At 29.0% G+C, this 24,118-nt stretch overlaps 1 protein-coding gene across 3 annotated transcripts in view; it reads left to right on the top strand.

Moving 5' to 3' along the window:
• The window catches only part of Bruce (BIR repeat containing ubiquitin-conjugating enzyme), a 265,772-nt gene that overhangs the window by 197,186 nt on the left and 44,468 nt on the right, over positions 1-24,118 (top strand). For all 3 annotated transcript variants that reach the window (XM_075366104.1, XM_075366105.1, XM_075366106.1), the window contains 11 exons: positions 187-387; positions 2,255-2,495; positions 4,073-4,338; positions 5,851-5,978; positions 7,311-7,420; positions 8,612-8,791; positions 9,765-9,994; positions 14,553-14,666; positions 17,154-17,319; positions 19,111-19,256; positions 22,475-22,693. In XM_075366104.1, coding sequence (XP_075222219.1) covers positions 187-387; positions 2,255-2,495; positions 4,073-4,338; positions 5,851-5,978; positions 7,311-7,420; positions 8,612-8,791; positions 9,765-9,994; positions 14,553-14,666; positions 17,154-17,319; positions 19,111-19,256; positions 22,475-22,693 — 2,001 coding nt within the window. The remainder of the gene's footprint in view (positions 1-186; positions 388-2,254; positions 2,496-4,072; positions 4,339-5,850; positions 5,979-7,310; positions 7,421-8,611; positions 8,792-9,764; positions 9,995-14,552; positions 14,667-17,153; positions 17,320-19,110; positions 19,257-22,474; positions 22,694-24,118) is intronic.

Raw genomic sequence — 24,118 nt, forward strand, 5'->3', positions numbered from 1 at the left:
ATGTGAGATTACTTTGGATTACATTTAATGAGAAAATGCTAATACAGCATGTGAGTTAATTTAATTTTTATTTGGTAGGAAATTTAAACCTTCATTTTTCTGTAATTCTGCATGTACTTTTAAGTTGATATTTCCTATTTGGCTGCATAAGACCCTTAAGATGAAGATTTTTTTTTTTGGTTTCAGGTGTAATATGTTCAAGTAATCCTACTGCTCCACCAGCAGATGTGTTAATACAGTCAGCTCCTCCTCATCGTCGAGCTAGAACACCAGCATGGTCGTACCACTTTTATCCAGAAGAAAGTTGGGTTGAATTGACTATTACACTACCCTGTGCTGTGTTGTTACGTGCTGTACATATACAACCACATCTCACATCATTATCTAGTAAGTTATAGCATTATTTAAAATTTTTTTCATTATTAATGAGATTTCTTTACCTTTTCATTCACATTTATATAACGTTTTTAGCTCGGTTCCACCGTCCTAACATCTGGTAAGCTTGCTTTGTTTTATGGTTTAGTTCACCTGTCACACTCATTTCCTTCAATGCTCAGTTGTAAATATTGATAACTGTTGGTTATCTGCCCACCACATGCAATAGTTTTTTAAACCAATGTTTTAATCAAACTGCGCCTATAGTCTACTACTGTAATCCATTGCAACTTACCTCACATGTTTTTTGTGGGCGGCCAAGTGTCCTCAATTATAATGTCAAACTCATCTTTTTCGCGAACTTCTTGCCTCCACACGAACTCTACTAAGTATCACTCCAGATAATGCCGGTGCATGCCTCTGTGCTTCTTGCTCCATGATTTTACAAAGCTCCACAATCATTCAATTCAGTTTGTGTGTGGGCACGTGTAGTTGGTTCGATGAAGTTAAAATGGTGATTCACTTGTAAGTGCTTGAATCCCATTTTGTCGATTTCGTTTGTTATATTATGCCCTTCATGAATACATGTACAATGTTGATCTTTCCAGCATATGTTATTTAATTTCTTTCATCAATGTTGAAAATGAATGATCGGGAAGGCAAACAAAAAAGCATTACTCGGTTTCTTGACATGTACCATCAAAATCCACTGTTGTGCCAAAATTTACCTGGCATTGTTTTTGTGCTTTGTAAACCTAACTTAACCGATAAGTACATGGCGAGCAGATAACCAATAAGAACATAAATATTTTTATTGCATTTTCATAAAAACTCTCAGTTCTTTATTAATTATAAAACAAGATAGCTTTGGGTTACAACGTAGCATATTTAATGTATTGTAACTATTCATCTGCACTAAATTTTGTCATGGGTTTTGGATGATAATGATTGTTCTGATTATTCACTCTTAGAAAAATGCAGAAATTTTGGTATAGTACAGCAGTCAAAAAATTCACTCCTTCTAATTATCTCTACTTTTTTTTTGTCATCCTCACTCGTAGATTCTCTTTTTCCTCTTTATTTTCTCATACTTTCCCTCCATTCTTCTCTTTTCTACTATTCAAGCTAGCTGTTTTAATGCTTCTTAATTTTTCTATTTCTTTGTTATTTTAATTAATAAATATTATTTACTAAACAAATACTGCTGACTGTAATTGCTCTTCTGATCCTTCGTGTTAGCTTATTCATCATTATCAGAATAGAAGTGGGCTCAATGATAAACATTGATGGTTACTGTTACTGAAACCAAGATGTATATAATTAAACATACTTTAGTTTGACAGTTTATCTAAAGACAAGTCCTGTATTTAATTAATGTAGTTGCCAGCAACTATTATTCTACATATGCAGGCAATATTAATAAATAAAATTCAAACTGAATTAATGGTGATTGATAAGAAGTCAGTAAAAGTAAAAATATTGATTACTTGAAAAAATATTTCTGTAATGAAATTATATTTTAATTTGAGAACGTATAAAACCTCAGGCATAAATGAGAAGATTGCAAATTTAACATGTTCTTAACCAGAGCATCTGTTCATCTAGAATTTTGATAAAACAAAATATGATAAAGTTTAGAGTTTGGTTGTAGAATAATTTTTAAATAAAATGGTTAAATAGAAACTGAAATATGAGATTTACAATAACAAATGTGCCATTGTAAAACCTTAAGGTTTTTGAGAAAGGTGTTAAGTATTTGAACAACTTTACTGAAGGATTTAATTTTTAAGATACTACTAATATTTCTTTTTTTCCAAAAAAGAAATGACTCTTCATTAACTTGAAGTTTAGTTTTAATAGTTCATAATTTTAATTTCAGCATGTCCGAGCGGAGTGAGCTTAGAAATAGGTAGAGATGGAAGAGGTGGATTAGTTCCTGTTGGACCTCCATTTAATACAAGTGGTCTTACATTTGTTCGTCTAACTTTACCACAACCTGAAGTTGTAACAAGTGTGTTGTTACGGTTATACAAACCTCGTGATTCCGCAACAATTGGTCTTTCTCAAATTAGACTTCTTGGTACCACTACATTTGGTGAAACTGATCTCCCTGATGCGAGGTAAGATTTTTATTTTTGTAAAATTTAGTAAGCGTTAGGGGTTCTATAAACCCCTATCACCAACCAAGTGCATCATCAAACATTTACAACACAAAATAATTTTTTTCATTTACAGAAATTTGTCTCTTCAGTTATTTGTATTTGTTATTATTTATTTTTTAACTTTCCTACATACTGTTTATTATGATTAAAACTAATGTAATAAATATTTTAAACAGTAATATATATGTAAAAATTAGTTAATAAAAAGTTGATTTAACGAAATAATTATTTATATAATTACTTAATAATCCTAAAGTTCCACAGTTCAGCAATGGGAGAATTTTTCAAGTTTATCTTTTGTATTACAACACTATACATATTTCAGTATCACTTTTAAACATCATGATATTAGGAATTAGACTTTACATATGTTCTTATAACATTTTAAGTGTACTATATAATTATAGTATTGACTTCTTTCTTGCTTTTTACAACCTCAGAAAATTTGCAACATTTTCTTTAGTATTATTACATTTACATCAACATTTTTCCAACTGAACTTATTTGTTTAGTTTATATTCATTCACATATTAAATATGTGAATTATTTATATTCACATATTTGTGTTTTATTTCTAATACGGATTACTTTTATTTTGTAATTGTACATTTTATAATACTTTTCTGATCAAGGTTTTCTGGTGGTAAAGTTTTACTTGTGATTAGTCGCACAAATGTTAGCCAGTTCCCTTGTTTATCCATTGTGTACCATACCAATCCATTCTTGATGTGTATAATGTGTTATGTGTGTATGTATGATCAGAATAAAATAATAGTTTATTTATTAAAGCATTTGGTTAAATGAGGTACATTAGTATTTGTGGATTCAAGATTTTATTTGTTAAGAAGTTGCAACATTGAAGTAACAGATTTACAGATTGTGAAGTGATTGAATGTGACAGTTGTTAGGGAGCTATGGAATTTAAAAAAAATAATCCTGCTTGAGGTGGCACAATGTCAATTTTTTATTAGTAAAAAATTTTGTCAAGCATAATCAAATTGTAAAATTGTTCAGTTGAAATAATATATAAAAGATGTTTATTTTTAAAAAAATAAATAAATTATTAACTTTTTTAAGTTTATTAAAATTGTTAGGGATGTAGGATGTAGAGGGTATACTGAAATGAAACGACTAGCACTAGATAGGGAATCTTGGAGAGCTGCATCAAACCAGTCAAATGACTAAGACAAAAAAAAAAGTTTATTTTTTATTTGTTGTTGTAAATAACATGTGTTCACTGTTATTTTTAATTGTGACTGACTGAATAACAAATATGATAGAGATATACCTTTACTTTGATATAAAAAAAAAATCTTTTTCTGATTGCCTCTAAACTACACCTCCAGAATAACAGTAGATATAATTTTTGGCTTCTAGTCATGTGTGTGTAGTGCTATTCAGTGGTTTATATTATGTCAGTGGGTGGTTTCCAGTTTACTGATGTTTTACATTGGGAGAAATATGTAAAATATAAAAAAATTTAAAAAATCATAACTTAATTTTTTATTATTTTTATTTATTTTTTTTTATTATAGAAAATCGGGTCGCAATACACAAAGCAGTCTGGGTTGGCTAAGATTGCTTCATCATTGTATTACTATGCCTACAGAGCCAGGATTAAAAGCGTCAATGTTAGTAGCAGCGGCTGATATGGGTCAAACTTTATTACAGTCATTATGCAGTCTGTTATTAGTCGCATCTTCACCTGTTACTAGTTGTTTAGAAACTGTTCTTTTGACTCTTGGTCTTCATCATTCATCACTTGGATTGCAGATTATTAGTATTCTGTTGAATAATGGAGGTAATATTAATGTTTATATATTTATCTCATTTTAAACTAGGATTCTTTTTATTTTTAGAAAGCATTCAGTGACATAAAAGGGCACAAAAATATGGTATGTCAGATGGGAAATAAATTTTCTATGGATTCTCTGCCTAAGGAACTACCATTGTTATCTTCTTATCAGTTTACATAAATTGAATACTTCATTTGAAATATACGTGGTTCGTTGTCCACTGTTTATTTTCTATTATGATACTCAAAAGCAAATCACCATTTTTAATAATTTAATTACATCCAATTTGAATTCATTTCTAATTAAATAGATATCATCTGTATGCAATATTTTGTATTTAAATTTGATCTTTACTTTTCTCTTTGTAGAATACTACTTTTTATTTGCTTCTCTCCATAATTCTTTGTCGTGATTTGTTTTGTTTATATGGGCATATTAGGTTATTTTCTTCTTTAATACTTAGCATTTCTTTCTGATTTTATTACTTGTTGCGTCCAACTTGGGCATATTAGGTTATTTTCTTCTTTAATACTTAGCATTTCTTTCTGATTTTATTACTTGTTGCGTCCAACTTATTTACCATAAGAGATTTCTTCTAAAGGGGGAAAAGTTACAATACAAAAAGTAAATGCTTTCATGTTTCATTAATAAAATTATACGCACTATTTAAGTTGTACATAGGAAGAACCATATACCATATGTAAAATTTTGTTGTTTTAAGTAACGTTGACAAAAAATGGTGTTATTTGAATGAGTTATTCAGGATCTGAGACAAATATATGCATGTAATGTATTAATCTTGATTAAATATATCAATCCTATGTATTAATTTTGTGTATAGAAAAAAGGTGTCAATATAGTAACCTTAAGCCTCTGAATTTATTATAAAAAGTGAGTGTCATTTAAGTACATGTATTCATAAACTGTGATTAAAAAAACTTTTTTTATGTGTGTGTAAACACACACACACACACACACACACACACACACACACACACATATATACACACACACATACAAAGAGAGAGAGAGAGAGAGAGAGAGAGATATGCACATAAAACTGTAAGCACTGAAATAAATGTAATAAGGAGAATGATAAATATTTTTTAAAAACTATCCTTTTTCATTTTTAAATGATTAAGTACATAATATTTTTTTAAAATTTTTTTTTTGCTTGATGCTATCGCCACATAAGCTTGAAACTTGTGTTTGAGATATGGAAATATAGCTTATGAAAAATACCGTGCCTGACCGGGACTCGAACCCAGGACCTCCAGATGAACGGTCGAGACGCTACTACTTGCGCGATGGAGGCCAGCACGAATTATTTATTATTTATTTTGGAACTAATCATTAAAATTCTTGTAAAATACATAAAGATTTTGATTGTATGGAAATTTTATGAAAGGATATGTTTCTTACACTGCAATACCTTTGTTACATTATTGTAAATTAATGTAACATGTTAATTTCACTATTGAATCACTGTAGAATTTGTATTTTATTTCTTTTTTTAGGTAGTCTTACTGGTGCAATGAACTCTGTGGTAGATCTTCTTTATAATTTAGGAACTACTGAAGATGCAGATACCAAAGAAAGATTATCAGCAATTATCGATTGGCTGTATCAAAATGCCTTGAGATTGGTAATTCTTGGCTTTTTTATGTATTTAAATATTATAAAATTGCTTAATAGCTTAAATAATTGAAGATACTTTTTTATTTGAAAAAGATTGTTTCTATTCTTGAATAAAAATGATTTGATAGATAATAGAATGTGGATCTTACTTTATTTTTGATTTTTTAAATGTATGGAAAAACTTCATATTAATTTGTTCATTCTCTATTATCTTTATGTATATTCTCAACGAAAACTGTAATAAAAGTGGATAACTGTTAGATTGTGTTGTGGTCAAAGAGTAATGTAGTGGAGGAGTGTTAGTCTTGTGTAACATCAGTTTTAATATTTATCCACTGATGTTGAATATGTGCCAATATATGGATTGAACTATATAAGGTATGACAATTTTATTCCCCAAACAGCCATATAATGTCACTTGTTAGATGATTTGGTTGGAATCATGTTAGTATACATCGTAACTAATGCACTTGCATACTTCCAGACATTACAGGCATTTTTTAGTTACCTATTGTGAAAAGAGTAAAGATCTCTATATAAACTTTTAAGTAAAAATGATTAATCAAAATTTAGGGTATGATGTTGAACATTAAATTAAATATGATGTTAAAACTGGTAGTGAATGAAATGGAGTTACTGAGGTTGGGATATGGGGGTGATGCTCTGAAAAAATGTTTGAATGACATAAGATATTAAGAGATATTGGGGAAGATGAAAATTTACAACCCAAGAAGTAAGCACCCGAAAACAAAAATGATGGAGGAAAATGAAGTTTGATATTTGGTACATATAAATGATTGTGCAATCATTATAATGCATATAAAAAAAAATTGATGTTTTTATAAACCTGATTTCCAGCATAATATGATAAATGATAAAGGGGAGTATGTTAAAAACACTAATGGTAGTACAGTACATCAATTTTTTACAACTGCATTTCAGAAAATAAATTGTCACACCTTGTAACTAAGAACCTTTGATCTTTGAATATTCTTGTTCTCGGGTGTAAACTAAATAATATCCACAACTACACCTGCTGTCTGTAATTATTCAGATCAGTACAGTTTAATACATTAAAAGTAATTTTTGAAAAACAAAATTGGCGGAAGATATAGAAATAATTATAAAAATATTTTCTAAAGTCATTATGTAAGTAACTTTACAGTTTTACTTTTTTTTAATATTTAATGAGATTCTTTTTACCCTGAGCTTTTCTTGTGTATTTTTGTGTTATACATAACACTTTGTGAAAGGTTTCTTGTACAGTAAATTATTTTTTTTTTTTGTTTTTTTTCTAAGTTTTTACAAAGTAAAATGTTATATTGTTTTTTTGTTACAGTTACGACCATGTGCTGCTTATGTACATTGTGTCGCTTCAATATTATGGACTTGTCACGAATCAAAAATTAATTGTGATTTGGCATCATTGATAACACCAGATTTATTCAGGTACTAATAGACTTAAAAAGTAGATGTGATTATAAAATAAATACAAACTTGAATACTATTACCAATTTTGCAGTAGTCTTTCTTTATATTGGTACACCTTCATCATTCCTTTTCTGTAGATTTTGGTATAAAGTTAATAATATTAACTATTGTTTTGATATTTATTTTTCTGTTGTCTTTTTATTCTCTACCCCCATAAAAAAAAATTTGAATTAATAAAAGGCTACATGCAGCTGTCACAACTGTCGTGCAACTGAATATGACTGCCAACATCTCAAAGAATGTTATTCTTTCCAACTCAAAAAATCTCTACATAGAAAATTACATTTTAAAATACAACATGTTCCTGATTTAGAACATTATGTCAAAGTGATTTAATTCTGAAAGTGATCAAAAAAATTTTTTGTTAAGAAAGTGTTCCTAAAAAAGATATAAAAATTTTCTGAATTCATCAGTTATAAAATAAAATTTCAAGTAGTTACTACTACATTACCAACATACATTACATGTAAAAAATTATTATTAAGAAGATTTTTGTTAATTATTAATAACACATTTAGTAAAAAAAAACTGTATAAGGTCTGTAGTATGTGCCTTGTTGCTTTAGTTACCATCATGGTTTAGATCGCTGTGTATTGTGTATATGTATGTAAAGTTAATTCATGATAACTACAGAATTTTCAAATAAGTCTTAATACATATGATGCTTTCCTGGCCAGAAAGAACCATACTAGTGTTGGTGATTGGAAATTTTTGGGCTACAAGTTCAGCATTAAAACAAAGACCACCATGGACATAAGAAAATGTTTTTGCAATCTCCCGAACATTCAGCCAATAAATAAGCTTTTGCTTTGGACATGTCAAATTGAACTATCAGGAGAATTTTACACATAGATGTTAAATTCCATTCTTACAAAGTGATGAATGTTCAACAATAAAACATATAAGAGAAGAGACTTGTGTATTGTAAAGGTATTCTTTAAAGTCTCAGAAATTTTTTCCTGATATTAGTTAGCAAGACTTTTTTGAAGTGGTTCTTCTGATATTAGTTAGTAATGCTAATATGAAGTAGTTTTTATCATGATTTAAAAAAAATTATTCAGTGTACAGTAAATGTAATTTGTGTTTTTTTACAGGTATATAAATGTTGTATTTAATACTTATTGAATGTCTATTTTTTTTTTTTTTCAGTATTGTATACGAATGGACATTAGAATTGAGTTCACGCAGTTGCCTTAAGAGTGCAATAGACTCTGTATTATGTTCTATTTGTTTTATTGAACCAGTTTTCTTTCCAACTCTATTACAACGGATGTCTATCCTTGTTCCTATTTGTACTTCAAGCCCACAAGCATCAATATCAGATGATAGGTAATAAATATGTGCTGTGTGCTTGCAGTATCCATGAAAATTATTCTATAGATTTATATATTCTTTAATTAGTAAATTAATTTATGGTTACTGTGAATTAGTGTAGTTAAATAGTTAATAAATGTTTTTATTAGAAAAATAAAATAATTCGCTACAAAGGATAGAATCGACTTTAGTAAAAAACAAAAATCTTATAATAAAGATTAGTAAGCTTAATAATGACTGTTTTACTGTATACATTGCTATACTGCATTTGTATTGTTGTATAGCATTTTATCATTGAACTATGATTTGTAACAATTAACTGAAGATGAACTGTTCATTATATTTGCTTTAAATTCATAGTTGTATAGAAAGTCTAAACATGAAGGTCAAAGTTCATTGGAGTTAGTGTAGCTTGTAATGGCAGTATTTTAAGTTCTACTTGCTGATAATAGTACTGACAAAACAGAATTATTTGCAGTTATTATGAAAAATATTTGGTACGTACAACTGTTTAATATGTTAAAAAATCCCTTACTGAGTTTTCTTTCTGTACTTAAAAAGTTTGTTTTGCATTCTTTTATGTTATTCTCCTTCAACTTACATTATGGTAAATTATTGAAATGTCTAAGGTTAATTTATACTTTTAGTGCAGCATTTTTTTTGACAGTAAGAATGTGTCTGGATATTTTAATCAGGTAGTAAAGGTAATAAATTATTTATTACCTTCAATTATTAATAAAAATGTTATTTTTGATTTGTTTTGTATTCTTAGTCTAGAAATCTTTCACACTGTATGTTGAATCTAGAGTAGAGTAAGTTGTTTCTTGATAATTATACTAAAATTTAATTGAATTAAAAAATTATTGTTAAAATTCTTACTTTATTGTAACAATTAATTACATGTTTGCAGTGAGGATAATTGCTTGACACACGTAGAAGGTAATTTTGTAATTTGCTGTTTTCTTTTTATTCTTTATCTATTTTGCAGGAAGGACCATGAATCGAGTAGTCAGACTGATGATTCAAAGAAACAAGAGTGTGATCTTGAACGTGAAATGGATACAGAATGGTATAATGGATTAGTTCTGCAAGATTTGCAGCAGCTAGCATTATCTGAGGGACAAATCATGACAGTTGCAATGGTTTGCCAATCTCCACCAGCTACTAGACACCTTTTAGATTCTGGGCTTCCAAGTTTATTAACTCTTGCTTTACTAGGTACATTCACTTTTACTTCCTACTTATAGTTCATCTTCAACACCTAGAGTTAAGTATGACGGTTATTATAATTTTTAATGTCTTATAGAATGAAGAAAAATTATTTAAAGTTGTTAATGTGTGTAATTTTATCATTCGCTGCAGTTCATCTATAATTGTTTATTACATTTTTATTAGTAAATACGTTTTCCTTCAAAGGCTGTATCTTGCATACTAGTTGGCTTTTTTTAAAACCTCTGATAGCAATTTGGTATAAGATATTTTTTCCATGCAGTTTTCCTAATGAAGTGTTTTTCATTTAATTTTCTGGTTTATTATATTGTTCACTAAATATTTATCAGTTTCTGTATGTTTGAGTTATAGTGTTGGATTGGTGTAGGTGTCAGTATAGTTTTTGTACCAAGCAGTAGGTATGTTTTGATTAATTTAATTTTGTTTATTTCTGATGATTATAGATTAGACAGCTTAAATTTGTTTTATCAGCCAAGAATTTTATATCCTCTTTAAATTGTATAAATTTTTATTTAAATTCAGGAGAAATATTTGCCATTGTGATTCTTGTGTTACCTGTCTCTTTCTTAAATTGTTCAGAAGAATGATTGGAAGTTAAAAAATAAATGGGTATTAATTGGTAATAGATTTCTTAGTTTAAAAAATTGTTTATGGTTTCAGTTAAAAAGTAAAAGAATCTTTTCTTAAATGTTTTTAAACATGCCAGAATTTCAAAGTTAAAGTTACTGTAAAAGATTATTTAGTAAATCACACTGCAAATAACCCAATGAATTTTCCTTTTTAATTGAAAAATTATAGTATGCTCTTAAATACTGTCAAAATACATCGGCAGGTATAGATAACATCACTTTTATAATAATATGTTGCCTCCTGGTTCAGCACTAAGGTTCACTAATTACTATAGACAAATATACCTTCTCAAAATATATTTTCCATACATTCAGTATATACCTATTACACTACTATTTTGTTAAATGTCGAGGAAATATATTGTCAAGTTAGAGATTGCCTTTTTTCAGTAGACTTAACAAGATCTAAAGAATGGTTTTCAGAGGGAGATCTTTATCAAGAAAGCATTATGGGTGGCTTCTGTCGAGTTCAGTTTACCGCTGAACTTCACATATTTGTTTAAAAGCCATATGGAATGCTTTTCTCTTAAACCAGCATCTTGTAGCTAAGTATTTTTATATAAGCAAGACATATAACACAACACAGTTATTGTGTTAATATAATTTTTTTTTTAATTTGTGCTTATAATTATATTTTGTCCCAATGTTTTAACCATTTTGTAGGGCTTCCTTTGAAATCAACTTTCTTGTTCATCTTCATACTAACAGATTTGCTTTAAATAATCTGTGTGTCTAGAATTAAGTCAAACTTAGATTTTCTTACATCTTCTTACTTACATTTACTTACATCTTCCTTTTCCATATTCTCAGGTGACTACTGCATTTAGGTCATCTTGCCTTAAAAAAAAAAATTAGAACCACCTTTGTTGTGTTAAATCTTAAAAGGAACTACATATTCCAGCACTGAAATTTGTTTTTGAAATGGTAATAATGTTTCAGTTCAATAATTTTTTTTACTTGTGATAGTAAATGCCATTTTAAGACTGAATAGAAAATATGAATTCAAAAGGTTTTAACTTTTAAAAATTACATCATCCAAATGTTTTTATGAATGCACTCTTTCTGTCTTTAAGTGAAGTTCTATATAGCATATAGACAACTTTTGGAAACAGTTGAGTGTACTGAAGAATTGCATCCTTCAGTTTCTGTACAGTATGCAGTTTGTTTATGTAAAACATCTCTTTGATGCAACTCCCACAGTAAATAATCACGGTAAATGATCACTTAAACAAGTTGACTATGTCATATTTCCCTTACTGAGAAATAAGATGGTGGGAAAAATTTCTCCCAGAACTTGTTTTGAAGCCTTTTGACATATGTAGCCACTCTGTTTAGAACAAATTCATCTGGTGTTAACATGAATGTATGTGAAGTTTTAAAAAGACGTGCAACTTGACAATGTAATTCTCAGAATTAACAGTCTACACATATTAATAATACATTTTCTTCAAATAAATATGAATCAATTGATGCTGAAATTGTCATCTTGTACCTCACAGTAACATGCTCAGAGTGAAGGAGATGTTGATGAAATTATCTTAAATTGTTCAGTGACCAGTATTGAAAATTCTATTTGTTTTCTCAGCTAAACAGGTGAGAATGCACTTTTGTTACTGATCATAACAGCTACATTGTTATCTAATATGGATAACAATGTGACTATTATTTATCTTATTGAATTATTTTATACCATTCAAATCTTAGTTTGGTCACATGTTAGTTCAGATTCTGGGAAGATTCTGAAATATGCTTTTGTGTTTCAGTTTTTACTTTTAAGTTTAATAGTTCACTTTTACTCACATTTATATTTAAAATTTGTTTTATTGATATAGGTTATTTCTTGAATTTCAAAATGGTAGTTTTAGATATTTATTAAAATCTGTTTGTTTTTTGTGATGTCAAATCAAACGTGACAATTCTCATGGAATTTTTTTCACTTAGTTGTCTTATGAAATGTCAAATGGCTAATAAAGTTTATCCTTAAATCTAAATTGCAGTTTGTTTTCCTGTATCAGAAATATACCTTCTATATTGCACATCTTATAACGCAACAAAAAATATTTCACTTTCTGTGTAAATTTTAGTTAACTTATTTTTATTTTATTAGCCCAGGTTGAAATAGTCTGTTAAGTATTATTTTTTTGTTGAATATTATTTGTTCTTAAGTGATTTGAGTATTACAGCTGTTGTATTACTCAATTTATTGAGTAATATTTATTTATTTGTATGTACAAATTCTGCACTGTTGTACATAACTTACTGGTTTGATAGTCTAACAAAAAACATTACAATTTTACTTATTAGTTGAGGAAGGATATCATTAAAGTCACAAGAAAAATACCAATGTTTAAAAACTCTTATAAAGTGTACTAATTATTTTTATACATATTTTTTTGATTTAAATAATATTTAAATGTTTAAATATGAGGGCTTTCAGAAAGTAACTTTCGATTTGTTATTAAAAAAATAAATTAATAAAAAAGCAATTTATTATACATCTTACAGGTATGTCTTTCAGCTACTTTCTTTTACATAATTGTGGTCAAAATTAAGGCACTTGTGATATCTATAAACAAAATTTTTATACCATCATCATAAAACTCTGCTGCCTGTGAATTAAGCCATTACTAACACAGTTTTCAACTATTTATCATTTTCAAAACGCTGTGTCGCTAAATATTTCTTCATTTTGGGGAAAAGGTGGTAACCACTAAGAGCCAAATCAGGGATGGGTTGTATGGAGGATGGATAAACAATTCCCATTTGAAACTGTCGATTTGGTATTGAATGTGTAGTGGAGTATGTGGACAAGCGTTGTTATGAAGAAAAAAAATGCCTGAACACAGCAAGCTTTGTCAAATGTTTTGTATGTCCTTCTCAATTTCTTCAACATCTCGCAGTAAGTTTCAGTGTTATTTCAGTTCAGGGCTATTTGGAAATTAAAGTCCTTGGTATTGTAAGCAGTTGAAAAACAGTGTTACTACCAGAGTCAATTCAGTGGCAGCAGAGTTTTATGATGAGGGTATTCAAAAACTTGTTTACCAATATGACAAGTACCTTAATTTGGACAGCAATTATGAAAGTAGCTAAGAGGTGTAAGTATAAAATGTATGTAATAAATCATCTTTTGTTTGATTGGTGTTATTTTAATAACGAATCAGAAGTTACTTCTGAATAGCCCTCGTAAATTATAAAATAATCTTATACTTTAAGTGTTTCAACTTTTTTAATTTTCATATCAGATGATATTTCTAACAAACTTATTGATTTAAATGCTGTATAGGTAGGCAAGTTCTGATTTCATAGGACCCTGTAGTGTTTAAATTGATGTAAATATTATGTTTGTTAATTAGTGAATAAAAGTGTTTTAAATATGCTGAAAATAGCTGGAATTTCTAAATAGGTAGTTAAAGAAAATGTCTAGAACTTCTTACCCAAAGTGGTAAGATTTATCATGTCATTCTTTCCCTGTTGATTTAAATATACATAAATTATTTAGTTTTTAGTATTTTGATACATAAGAATCCTTCTTGGGGATAGATTGGCTTTCATATTATCTGAAATAAAAAAATTATAAAAACCTCGTTGTAGTTACTCAACCCATATTAAAACAAAAAAAAATTGATTCTCGATACAGTTTCATTGCTGATTTGTTTAAACGGTTCAAAAATTATTGTTATGGGCTTATTTTCATTATTACTTTGTATATGTTATATTTATTAGATCATTCATTTGTTGCAACTTATTGACTGGCACAATAATTTTATTTTATGGTTGTAATTAACAAAAATCAAAAGTTGTAACACTACTGAGAATCATTTCAAATCAATTGAAAATTCTGCATGCCGTATAAGCATATAATAATATTAGACTTTCTTTTATGTTGTTGCTGTGTGCTGATATTATATTTTTTACAGGTTTTTGTCTTCAAAAATATCCTCTTGAAAAGAATAAGGAACATGCTAATCAGTCTAGAATGACAGATGCTGAGAAAACTAGTGGACGTAATCATGTTCTTTCTCGTGTTAATGGTAAGTGTTATTTGCCTCTTCAGTTTTATGTTATTATATTTTGTAATAAGTTTTGAGTAAAATTTGCTAGTGTGTCATTCATATCCCAGTCACTAAAATGTATGTTCTTAAAAATACTTTTTCATCAGATTTCTTTTATTTGTATCTAAGGCTTTTGTAATTATAACATCTTTTCTATATGATTGGGAGATGTCTCTGTATGTTCATTGATGATTTTTCATCTTTTTTTCAAATAATTTTACTTTACCTAAATGTTAAAATGAAGGGATTATAAATGTTTTGTTCTCTTCAGCAAAGACATGGTTAAAATATTTTACCACTTTGGGATATATTATTTTTACAAAAAGTTTAAATGGTTTTCATAAATTTTCTTTCTTTTTTTTGAAAAGTGGTCTGTTATTAGTGCCTCAGATACCTCATGTTCTCTGATGATACTCCAATATATACTTTGAGTAACTACCACACAACTTTGTATCACATTCTTGTAGGTTGTGTATTTGTTACATAGTATCTGAATTACATACTAATACAAGGTCTGTTAAGAAAATAACCGAACTTTATTTTTTTATTCTTTATTATTAATTTACAGATTATTATTGGTCCTTGTACCCTTTATACTCCCCTTCCCTATTCATACACTTTTCCCGGTTTTTCCATTGTGTTGGATAAATGGTCCTGGATAACATCACTTGAAATGGCCTTCAAGGTCCGTGACAAATTTGCTTTAATGTCATCAATAGTCTCAAAATGGCATCCTTTCATTGCTGATTTTAATTTCGGAAATAAGAAAAAATCTCAAAAAGCCAGGTCTGGTGAGTAGGGAGGCTGAGGGAGGACAGTCATCTGACTGGCACAAGATTTTGGCACAAGACTTGACAGTCTTTCATCTTGATCAAGTCTTGATCATCTTTGGCACAAGATTTTGACAAGAGGGATTTTGGCACAAGACTGATAAGTTGACAAAGCTGAGTGTGTGAGTGCATTGTCAAGGTAAAGGAAGCATGAGTTGTCTCGCCACAACTCTGGTCTTTTTTTTTTATGCACAGTTTGCTGTTTCACCTTCAGGCAAGAATTCAAAATGCACAATTCCATTAAAATTGAAAAAAAAAACAGAGCATCAAAACAGAGACATTGGATCAAGACTGATGTACTTTCTTGGGGGATAGAGATTCTTTGCCAATCTGTTGTGATGTGTGAACTTTTGTCCCAATGTCGTAGCCATAAACCCAGCTTTCTTCTCCTGTTATGATGCTTTGCGTAAATATTTCATTGCCATCAGCTTGTTCAAGAAGTTGCTGACAAATGTCCTCTTGATCTTCTTTCTGGTGTTTGGTCACCAAATGAGGAACAAACTTTGCTGTAATGTGAAGCATATTCAATTTTTCAGTCAAAATATCATGGAATGATCCAGTTGAGATTCTAACCTCTTCTACAAGTTCTCTGACAGTTAATTGGCGATTTGCGTACACCAGATCATTGATTTTCTGAACATGGGTGTCATCAGTTGAAGTCAAAGGCCTTCCTTGTAGAGGATCATATTCAATTGAATGATGATCACTTTTAAATTTTGAAAACCATTCGTACCATCATCTTTATAAGCCTGTTTCAAAAGTTGAAACGTTTCTGTGAAAGTTTTCCCCAGTTTCATGCAAAATTTTATGTTGTATTGTTCATCCTGAAAATTACACATTACAAAAATTGCTACTGACACACATGTTTACTCAAATAACAATAACATGAAAACTAAACAAAATATTAACAATCCAAGAACACGTGGTGCGTAATTAAAAATGTGAGCAGACCTCGTACCTAGAATTAGCAATATTTTTGGGTGATGTGGCTAAAATTGAAACAGTTTTTAAATCCTTAAAGTAAGTTGGATTTATATTAGAATTTTTATATTTGTAAGTGGTGTTTTTTATTTTTGAGGAAGCATTTTGCATTCATCCATCAGGTACTCTTAGTTCATGTATATAAATTATTGCTTGTTTTAATAAATATTTTATTTTTCTGTCTATATTTATGATTATATATTTTTCATCTAGCTGTTTGTCTGATGTAATGTTTGTTGCAAAGTTTTCTATGCAATTGTTTCTTTTGTGTGATCTGGTGAATGTATAGAGGTTGTGATGTAAAGCAAAATATTTATATTTTTACACAGATTTAAGTTTTGAAAAGCTGTTATATTATTGTCTAAACTGTAGTTTATTCTTATAGTTAATGTGTTTTTTTTTTTTAAATTACTAATAAATATCTAATGCAGTTCATCTATTCAGCAGTTTTTTTATTTTTTGTTGGAAGCATAATAGGCTTTAGCCCCTTTTTTTAAACAGAAGAATGATGCTTTACTGTAGTTTGTTAAATGTTATAGAATAATCAATTTGTAAGAGATGAAGTTTAACATCTTGCTGTGAACTCCTGTACTACTATATTACTACAATGTAAATTATATCATTAAACCTTGATTATTTTTTTTTTTTTTTACAGCTGGGAAATCTGTAATGTGTGCTGAAACAATGGCTGTAATATTAAAATTCTTGGCTGAAGTATGCATGGAAGGTGAAATGAGAGATTGGTTAGGATCTCCTGAAGGATCCTTATTTTGGGCCCCATTGTTAACTATGCTGTGTAATAAACCACAAGATGATGACCGGTAAGCTTGTAAGCTTTTAAGTTATCATTGATATTAAACAAAAAAAGTTTAAAAACTTTAAAATTTTGTTGTAGGTTAATTATGGTAGAACTTTATACATTTACATGTGGATTGAATTGATATTTCTAGAAGTTAATAATTCTCTTTTAGGAAAATGTGTTTTATGTCTTTTGCAGCTTTTTCCTAAGAAAATGTTGTCGTCAAAATCCATGAAAGTTATATGAGTCATTGATAGTCAGATTGTATAAACCTTTGAATTGCAAGGACTAATGGCAACAGTGCCTGAAAAATGTATGTTCTTAAAATAGAAAAAAGAGTTTTGCGTTCCTGGTCAGAATAGGCACAAGTAAGACCAGTTTTTGTCTTTCTGGATACCACCAAATCTGGTGTTACCTTCAAATCATTTGCTCCCAAATGCATTTCCAATTTTAGCATTGTTAATTTTTAAGATTTACCCACTCTTCCAATGGGCTATAATTTTTTGTAAAAAAAGAGTGGAAATAAACTTCTGTTAAATAATTTCTTTGATTAACAACTGTATTAAGGGACAGGAATAGTCCCTTCATTTTCCAAAATACTTCTCAGTGAATGTTCCAATTGAGACAAAAAAAAACACAATTGACTAACATACCTACCGTTTGTAATCATTAATAACATACTTTAATAAAAAAAGCATTCCTTGTGAGGTAATTGCAATATAGTTAGTTGAGGTAACATAATTTTATCAAAGTAGTTATTCATTATTATTACATTTTAAAAACTGTAATAAAACTTGTATAATAATGAAAATAGTGAAAAAATAAAATAAAAATAGTATAATGGTAAGTGGACCCGATAAAAAAAAAATGATACTCGTATATATTGTATAATATTTTTTTGTTACTTTAAAAAAATAAAAAATTGGAACTGTAAATAAGTTTATTTAAATCAAGTTTTCACCTTTCTATAGACAAAACTTTATTTAAACCCTTCACTGTTTTTTAACAGATGCAGATAAGAGAAATAGGAAAGGTTGTGCTTTTAGATTTAAGAATTTATTAAAATTATATGAGTGTACTGCAGTCGTGCTAATTCAAATTATTGGTTTAAGTTAAAGGGCAATCACATTTTAAAAATCCATAGCATATTCAGTCTTAATATATATGTTTGAAGTACAGTTTAGATATTGTAATCCTACTGAAATTAATGAAAAGCAGTCTTCCAAATTTGTTGATTATGATATTAAAAAAAAAAAAAAAAAAAAAATCATTTATGTGACCTGATTTTCAGCATAAATTCATAAATATTAAATCTTATTTTTAACAGCATTAGATGATGTTAAATTATATAAATTTTTATAACTTAATAGATCCCCCCTAAAAAAAAATTAAATTCAAATGAATTCAGTAATTTTTTATTGAGGGTGTTTCAGTTTATCTGATTTTTTTATTAACATTTATCACAAGCATCAATTTGATATATGCGTTTAATAGTGTGAATATAATAGGTCGAAGCAGCTAAGGAAAATAATAATTTCTAGAAGTTTGAAACTATATTCTAAAGGTTTACTTTTACTGGTCTATTTTTCTGAGGCAGAAATAACTAAGTAGGATGAGTTTAATCCAGTAGAATGATTTATGGTTAAACAAATTTTAATATGAAAAAAATTTATTTTGGTTCATAAACTTCTACGTTTTATTGTATTAATTTCATATTTATTTATAAAAGTACTTGTATATTGTATATCTTCTGAGTGTTTGTAACATTTTAGTTGATTTATGTTACACATTTGATGTGATTTTTATTTTTTAGGTGTGAAATGATGAATGATATGTTGTATAAATTAGAATCTGCTACTGTTAAATTTCTGTCTCGATGTTGTTGGTGCCACCCAAATAATCAGAAACTATTATCAAAGGTTCTTTGTGATGTAATATGTCGTCATAAAACTTCTAACAGTATGTTACATTAAATTTTACAATTATTATTTTGAATTAAGTCATGTATTTCTAGAAACGTATAGCTTTAACATCGGCCAAAATATACACTTAGAGCTTTTGTTTTCTATGTTGTTTTTTTGGCAACATTATGCATTATCTACACACTGATAATTTTTTAGATTTATTTTGATATAAATTAATGAATATTTAAACTACTTTTTAAAAAAGTAGTAGATCTTTAAAAGTAAGGAGAGTAGAGAACATAAATTTTCTCTTGATGTAAAAGAATCTGATACATTGCAAGGAGTGTAATGAGTGTTGAAATTGTAATAAAAAATGTAAGGGCTATTTTTTTTTTTTTTTTTGAGGAAAAATGAGTTTTACATAGTGTATAGTAAATTAAAAATAAATTAGTCCAGCAGTATAGCATTAATAGCAGCAACATGACATTAAGATAACTGTACAAGACAAAATACTAATTTTCACCCAAAGCCTCCCAAAATGTCCCAGGTTATTGAAAATTGTAATAAAATGTTAGCTCCATTTCTAATCTTTTGTGTTGCTCATATATGAGAAAGTAAAAGTAAAACTACATATTTTTAAGATTGTGGTTGGTGTCATATATTGTTTGCGAATGATTACATTGGTTTTAAAAATCTCATTCTGTTTCATAACACTTATAGCGTCAGTTACAAAAACAAAGGAGTTTAATAGAACTCTAGTAAATGTTGTAAATAGTTTTTTTAACATTGTAATCTTCCTAGTTCTTCCTTTTTTTTCTAGTTGTCATGTTCAATGATCAAACCACCAAATTTTTAAGTGATTCTGTTTTTCAAATTTATATTTAATCTTGAAGTGCTGTTGTTAAGTGAAACTGTTGAGCGTGAAAATGTTTCTGCTGAGTATAACATGATACTAATCCTGATGAAGAGATTAGAAATTAGCCATAATGAAATAATTGTTAGATTAGTGCTTATTACAAAAGAAAAAAATGTTGTTGTAGTATTGTATGTTATGTATGAACTACTAAAAGAAAGATTTGAGTTTACAAAGAATCAAAACTTGTCCTTTTTTGTGTTACTAATGCAAGTTGCAATTTATTTTTAAAAAAACAATGGAATTACAGAAAGTTATGCATAAATTTTATTCCTCTTTAGGCTTCCGTTCTTATTGTCCAATATTAACTATGTAATTTTGTTAAGAAAATTATATGTTGCTTAATTTCTTTCACAGTTGATTTCAAGTATTTTAGCCATTATTTCGCTAACCTGTTGGGTTGGCCTAGTGGTAAACACGTTTTCCCAGGTCGACTGATTTGGAAATCGAGAGTTATAGCATTGAAGTCCAAGTAAAGTCAGTTATTTTTATATGGATTTGAATACTAGATCATGGATATACCGGTGTTCTTTGGTGATTGGGTTTCAATTAACCACACATCTCAGGAGTGGTCGAACTGAGACTGTACAAGACTACACTTCATTTACACTCATACATATCATCCTCATTCATTCTCTGAAGTAATACTTGAATGGTCATTTCCGGAGGCTAAATGGGAAAAAGAAAGAAAAGCCAGTATTTCGTAATTTTACGTCATTTTATTATATATTTTTAAAATTCAGTAGCATTTTAGTGAACCCAAAGTGTATTTTCCAGAAAATAAATGGATTGAAATCCATTCTTTCTTCTTACAAAAATTCTTTAGTCAAATATCTCAGGTGAGATCAGTTGAGCAACAATTATTTCAAACAATTCTGCTCTTCCCATGTCCGGAACATAAAATGTTGTTTGTTAACCATCACTTATGTTTTTTCTTGTAGCTGCTGTCAGTGATTGTTCTCACACTCACTTTAAAATGTTTTCAAACAAATAACCCGTGCATCCTCATTCAGACTGATAAATCCTCATCGATCATAAATTTCCCTTTTGTACAAAATAAAGTCTTATCCAAAAAATCTTTTTTATTTTAGCTCTTTTAACTTTATACTAGATAAATTTAAAAATGATCTAAAGTAGATATTTTTCAGTGTTGTTTCATGCCTTGGAAATTAAATTCTTTAAAATTTCTTTTCAGAATGTGAACTTCTTTTATCACATAACAAATGTGAACAACTCTTCTGATTAACCTAACATCAGAACAGAATCATTAATACCAGTTTTGCTACTGTTCTGGTTTTTCTTTTGGCCAGGATCTAAATTTTTACTTTCACTCCCAGTACTTTTTGTTCTTTCTAATTGAAACAACCCACTTGGGTCCAGCAGTGGTTTTTGTAGGGCATTCTGTTTGTTAGAGTAATCTACCTGCTGTTTTCTCTTTAAAATATTTAATTACACTGCTAATTATATTGTTTTCTTTGTATAAGTTGTAGGTCTTTGATTACTAAAATAATAATTACAAAAATGAAAGTGAAAAAAAAAAGAAGTTAAAATTAGTTGATTGATAAATTTTCATGTTAACTACTAGTAATAATGAAAATAACTTATATTAATGATATAATGTAAATAGGATGATAAAATTTACCCAAAAAGATTATCGTAATAATTGTGAATAAAAAGTGTTTAATACATTAAACGGAGATTCATGATAATCTCAAGAAATCTATTTATTATGGGTTCTAGATGCTGACTGTAGAAGTTTATAAAAATTTTCAGAGTATAATTACTAAAGAAGATGGAAGAACCCAATGGCTTACATTTCTTTGCTTGTTCACACAGATGAAGGTGTTTATTTTATACACCTTTTTTTTTCTTTATATGTATAACAATATACTGTTGTAGAACAGGAAGGATCTACTGTAAAGGTCGTCAGTGGGAATATTTTGGCTTTTGGTAACAGTTTTCATTAAAATTCCTTTACAAGAAGCATGAAAATTTCTTATCTTAATCTATGATAATTGCGTAATTTATCCTAAAAATAAAATTGCATACTAAAAATGTTTGTAAGGGGAAATTTATATTTTAGTGAAACAGTAATTTCATCATAAAAATTGTCAAAACTTTATTGAATTGTATTTTTTTTAATCATAAAATTCAGTATAATGTAATATTGATAAGTATGGTTTTTCTTTGGGATAAGTTTATGAATTCTTTTTTAAAAAAAAAATTAGTAGTTATTTTGTGGGCTGGTAAAGAAAACATTTTAAATTTTATGGAAGTTAGAGATGTAGATTAGATAATTGTGATAATTAGTAATGTACATCAATTTTGATAATTTGTCAGTCATCACTGTTTGTTTTAAGATACTGGTAGTACAAACCAAAATAGTGGAATATCTGGTGTCACTAGAAGAATGATATTACAAATATTACTTGAAAGTGAAAAAATATTTGTCAGTGTACAAGGTGCTCATAACAACCCTGGTGGTCATAATTCTCCAGCTTTAAGCAGTAGAAGAACGTCAAGGCTTCTTTACCTGAGTGTTCATACGACCTGCAATGATATCTTGAAAACTGTAACAGGTATTGTGTTATTTTTGTAGAAGCTCTATAAAAAGAATAAATAGAACTTATTAATGAATTGTCTTGTGTAAATTAGAAATTTGATTAATTATTGTAAAATTTTATTTGTTCAAACTAAGATTATTTGGTCCCAAAAATGTTGAAATGTTCAGAATTTGAATATTCAAATGAAAGAAAAAAAAATTAATAATGTGCTTAAAATGTATTATACAAGGGTAAGTCAATTATTATCTGCAATACAAATAGATAAATTATAAATCTGCAATACAATTATTGCAATACAAATAGGAAACTTACCTGTACATCATTTTTCAACATAGTCCCCTTGCATTTCAACTCGCTTAGTCCATCATTGCACAAGCTTCCTGATGCCCTCATAAAAGAAGGTTTTCGGTTGAGCTGTGAGCCAGGAATGCACCGCTTCTTTCACTGTTTCATGCCTCGTTGCGTGAACCAAACAAGTGGTATTCAGAAGGGGCAGTAAGCTTGGCAGTAAGCATCTCACTGTAACGCACACTGTTTATTGTCGTGCACCTTTCCTCATAATGTTCCAGTACTGGGCCTTGTGAGTCCTAAAAAACCCTACGCATCAGTTTTCCTGCGGATGGTTGGGTCTTGAACTTTTTTGCAGGGTAAATTTAGATGTTTCCATTCCATACTCTGCCGTTTACTCTCCGGCTCATAATGATGGATCTGTGTTTTGTCTCCAGTGATGATTCTTTATAAGATTATGTCCTGTTCATTACCATAGCGATCCATATGTTTTTGGCAGATGTTCAAGCGTGTTTGTTTATGCAACTGTGTGGGTTGTTTTAGGACCCATCTTGCACAGACTTTATGAAACCTAAGTCTGTTGTCGATGATTTCGTAGGCAGAACCGTGACTAATTTGCAGACAATGTATCACTTCATCAATAGTTACTTGTCTGTCAAAGTAAACCATGTCACGTGCACACTCAATGTTTTCCACATTTGTGGAAGTGAACGGTCGTCCGGCTCTTTCGTTGTGCGTAACACTTTTCGACCGTTTTTGAATTTTTCAATCCATTTGTAGACACTCCGCATTGTGGCAATACACTGTTCCTGTACTGTACCGAAAGTCTTTGGTGAATTTCGGCTCCTGATTGACCACAAAAAACAGATCACTGAACGTTGCTCTTCTTTAGTGCAAACAGAAAGCGGAGCAGCTATGGTTAACGGCAGGGCAGCGATAATGGAACTAACCTAGCAGCATCAAACCTGCACAGACATAAAAATTAAACCACGCATGCGTCATCTACGCAACACGACACTACTACTAACATAAACAAAAAATAACTAAATTGTGGATAATAATTGACTTACCCTTGTAATTTTACATTTCAATGTCATACATACATATTGTTGAGATACATCCAGATCATTTTTAACCTAACTGAATACTAGA

Source organism: Lycorma delicatula, chromosome 5, assembly GCF_047948215.1.
Source record: "Lycorma delicatula isolate Av1 chromosome 5, ASM4794821v1, whole genome shotgun sequence".
Lineage (NCBI taxonomy): Eukaryota > Metazoa > Arthropoda > Insecta > Hemiptera > Fulgoridae > Lycorma > Lycorma delicatula.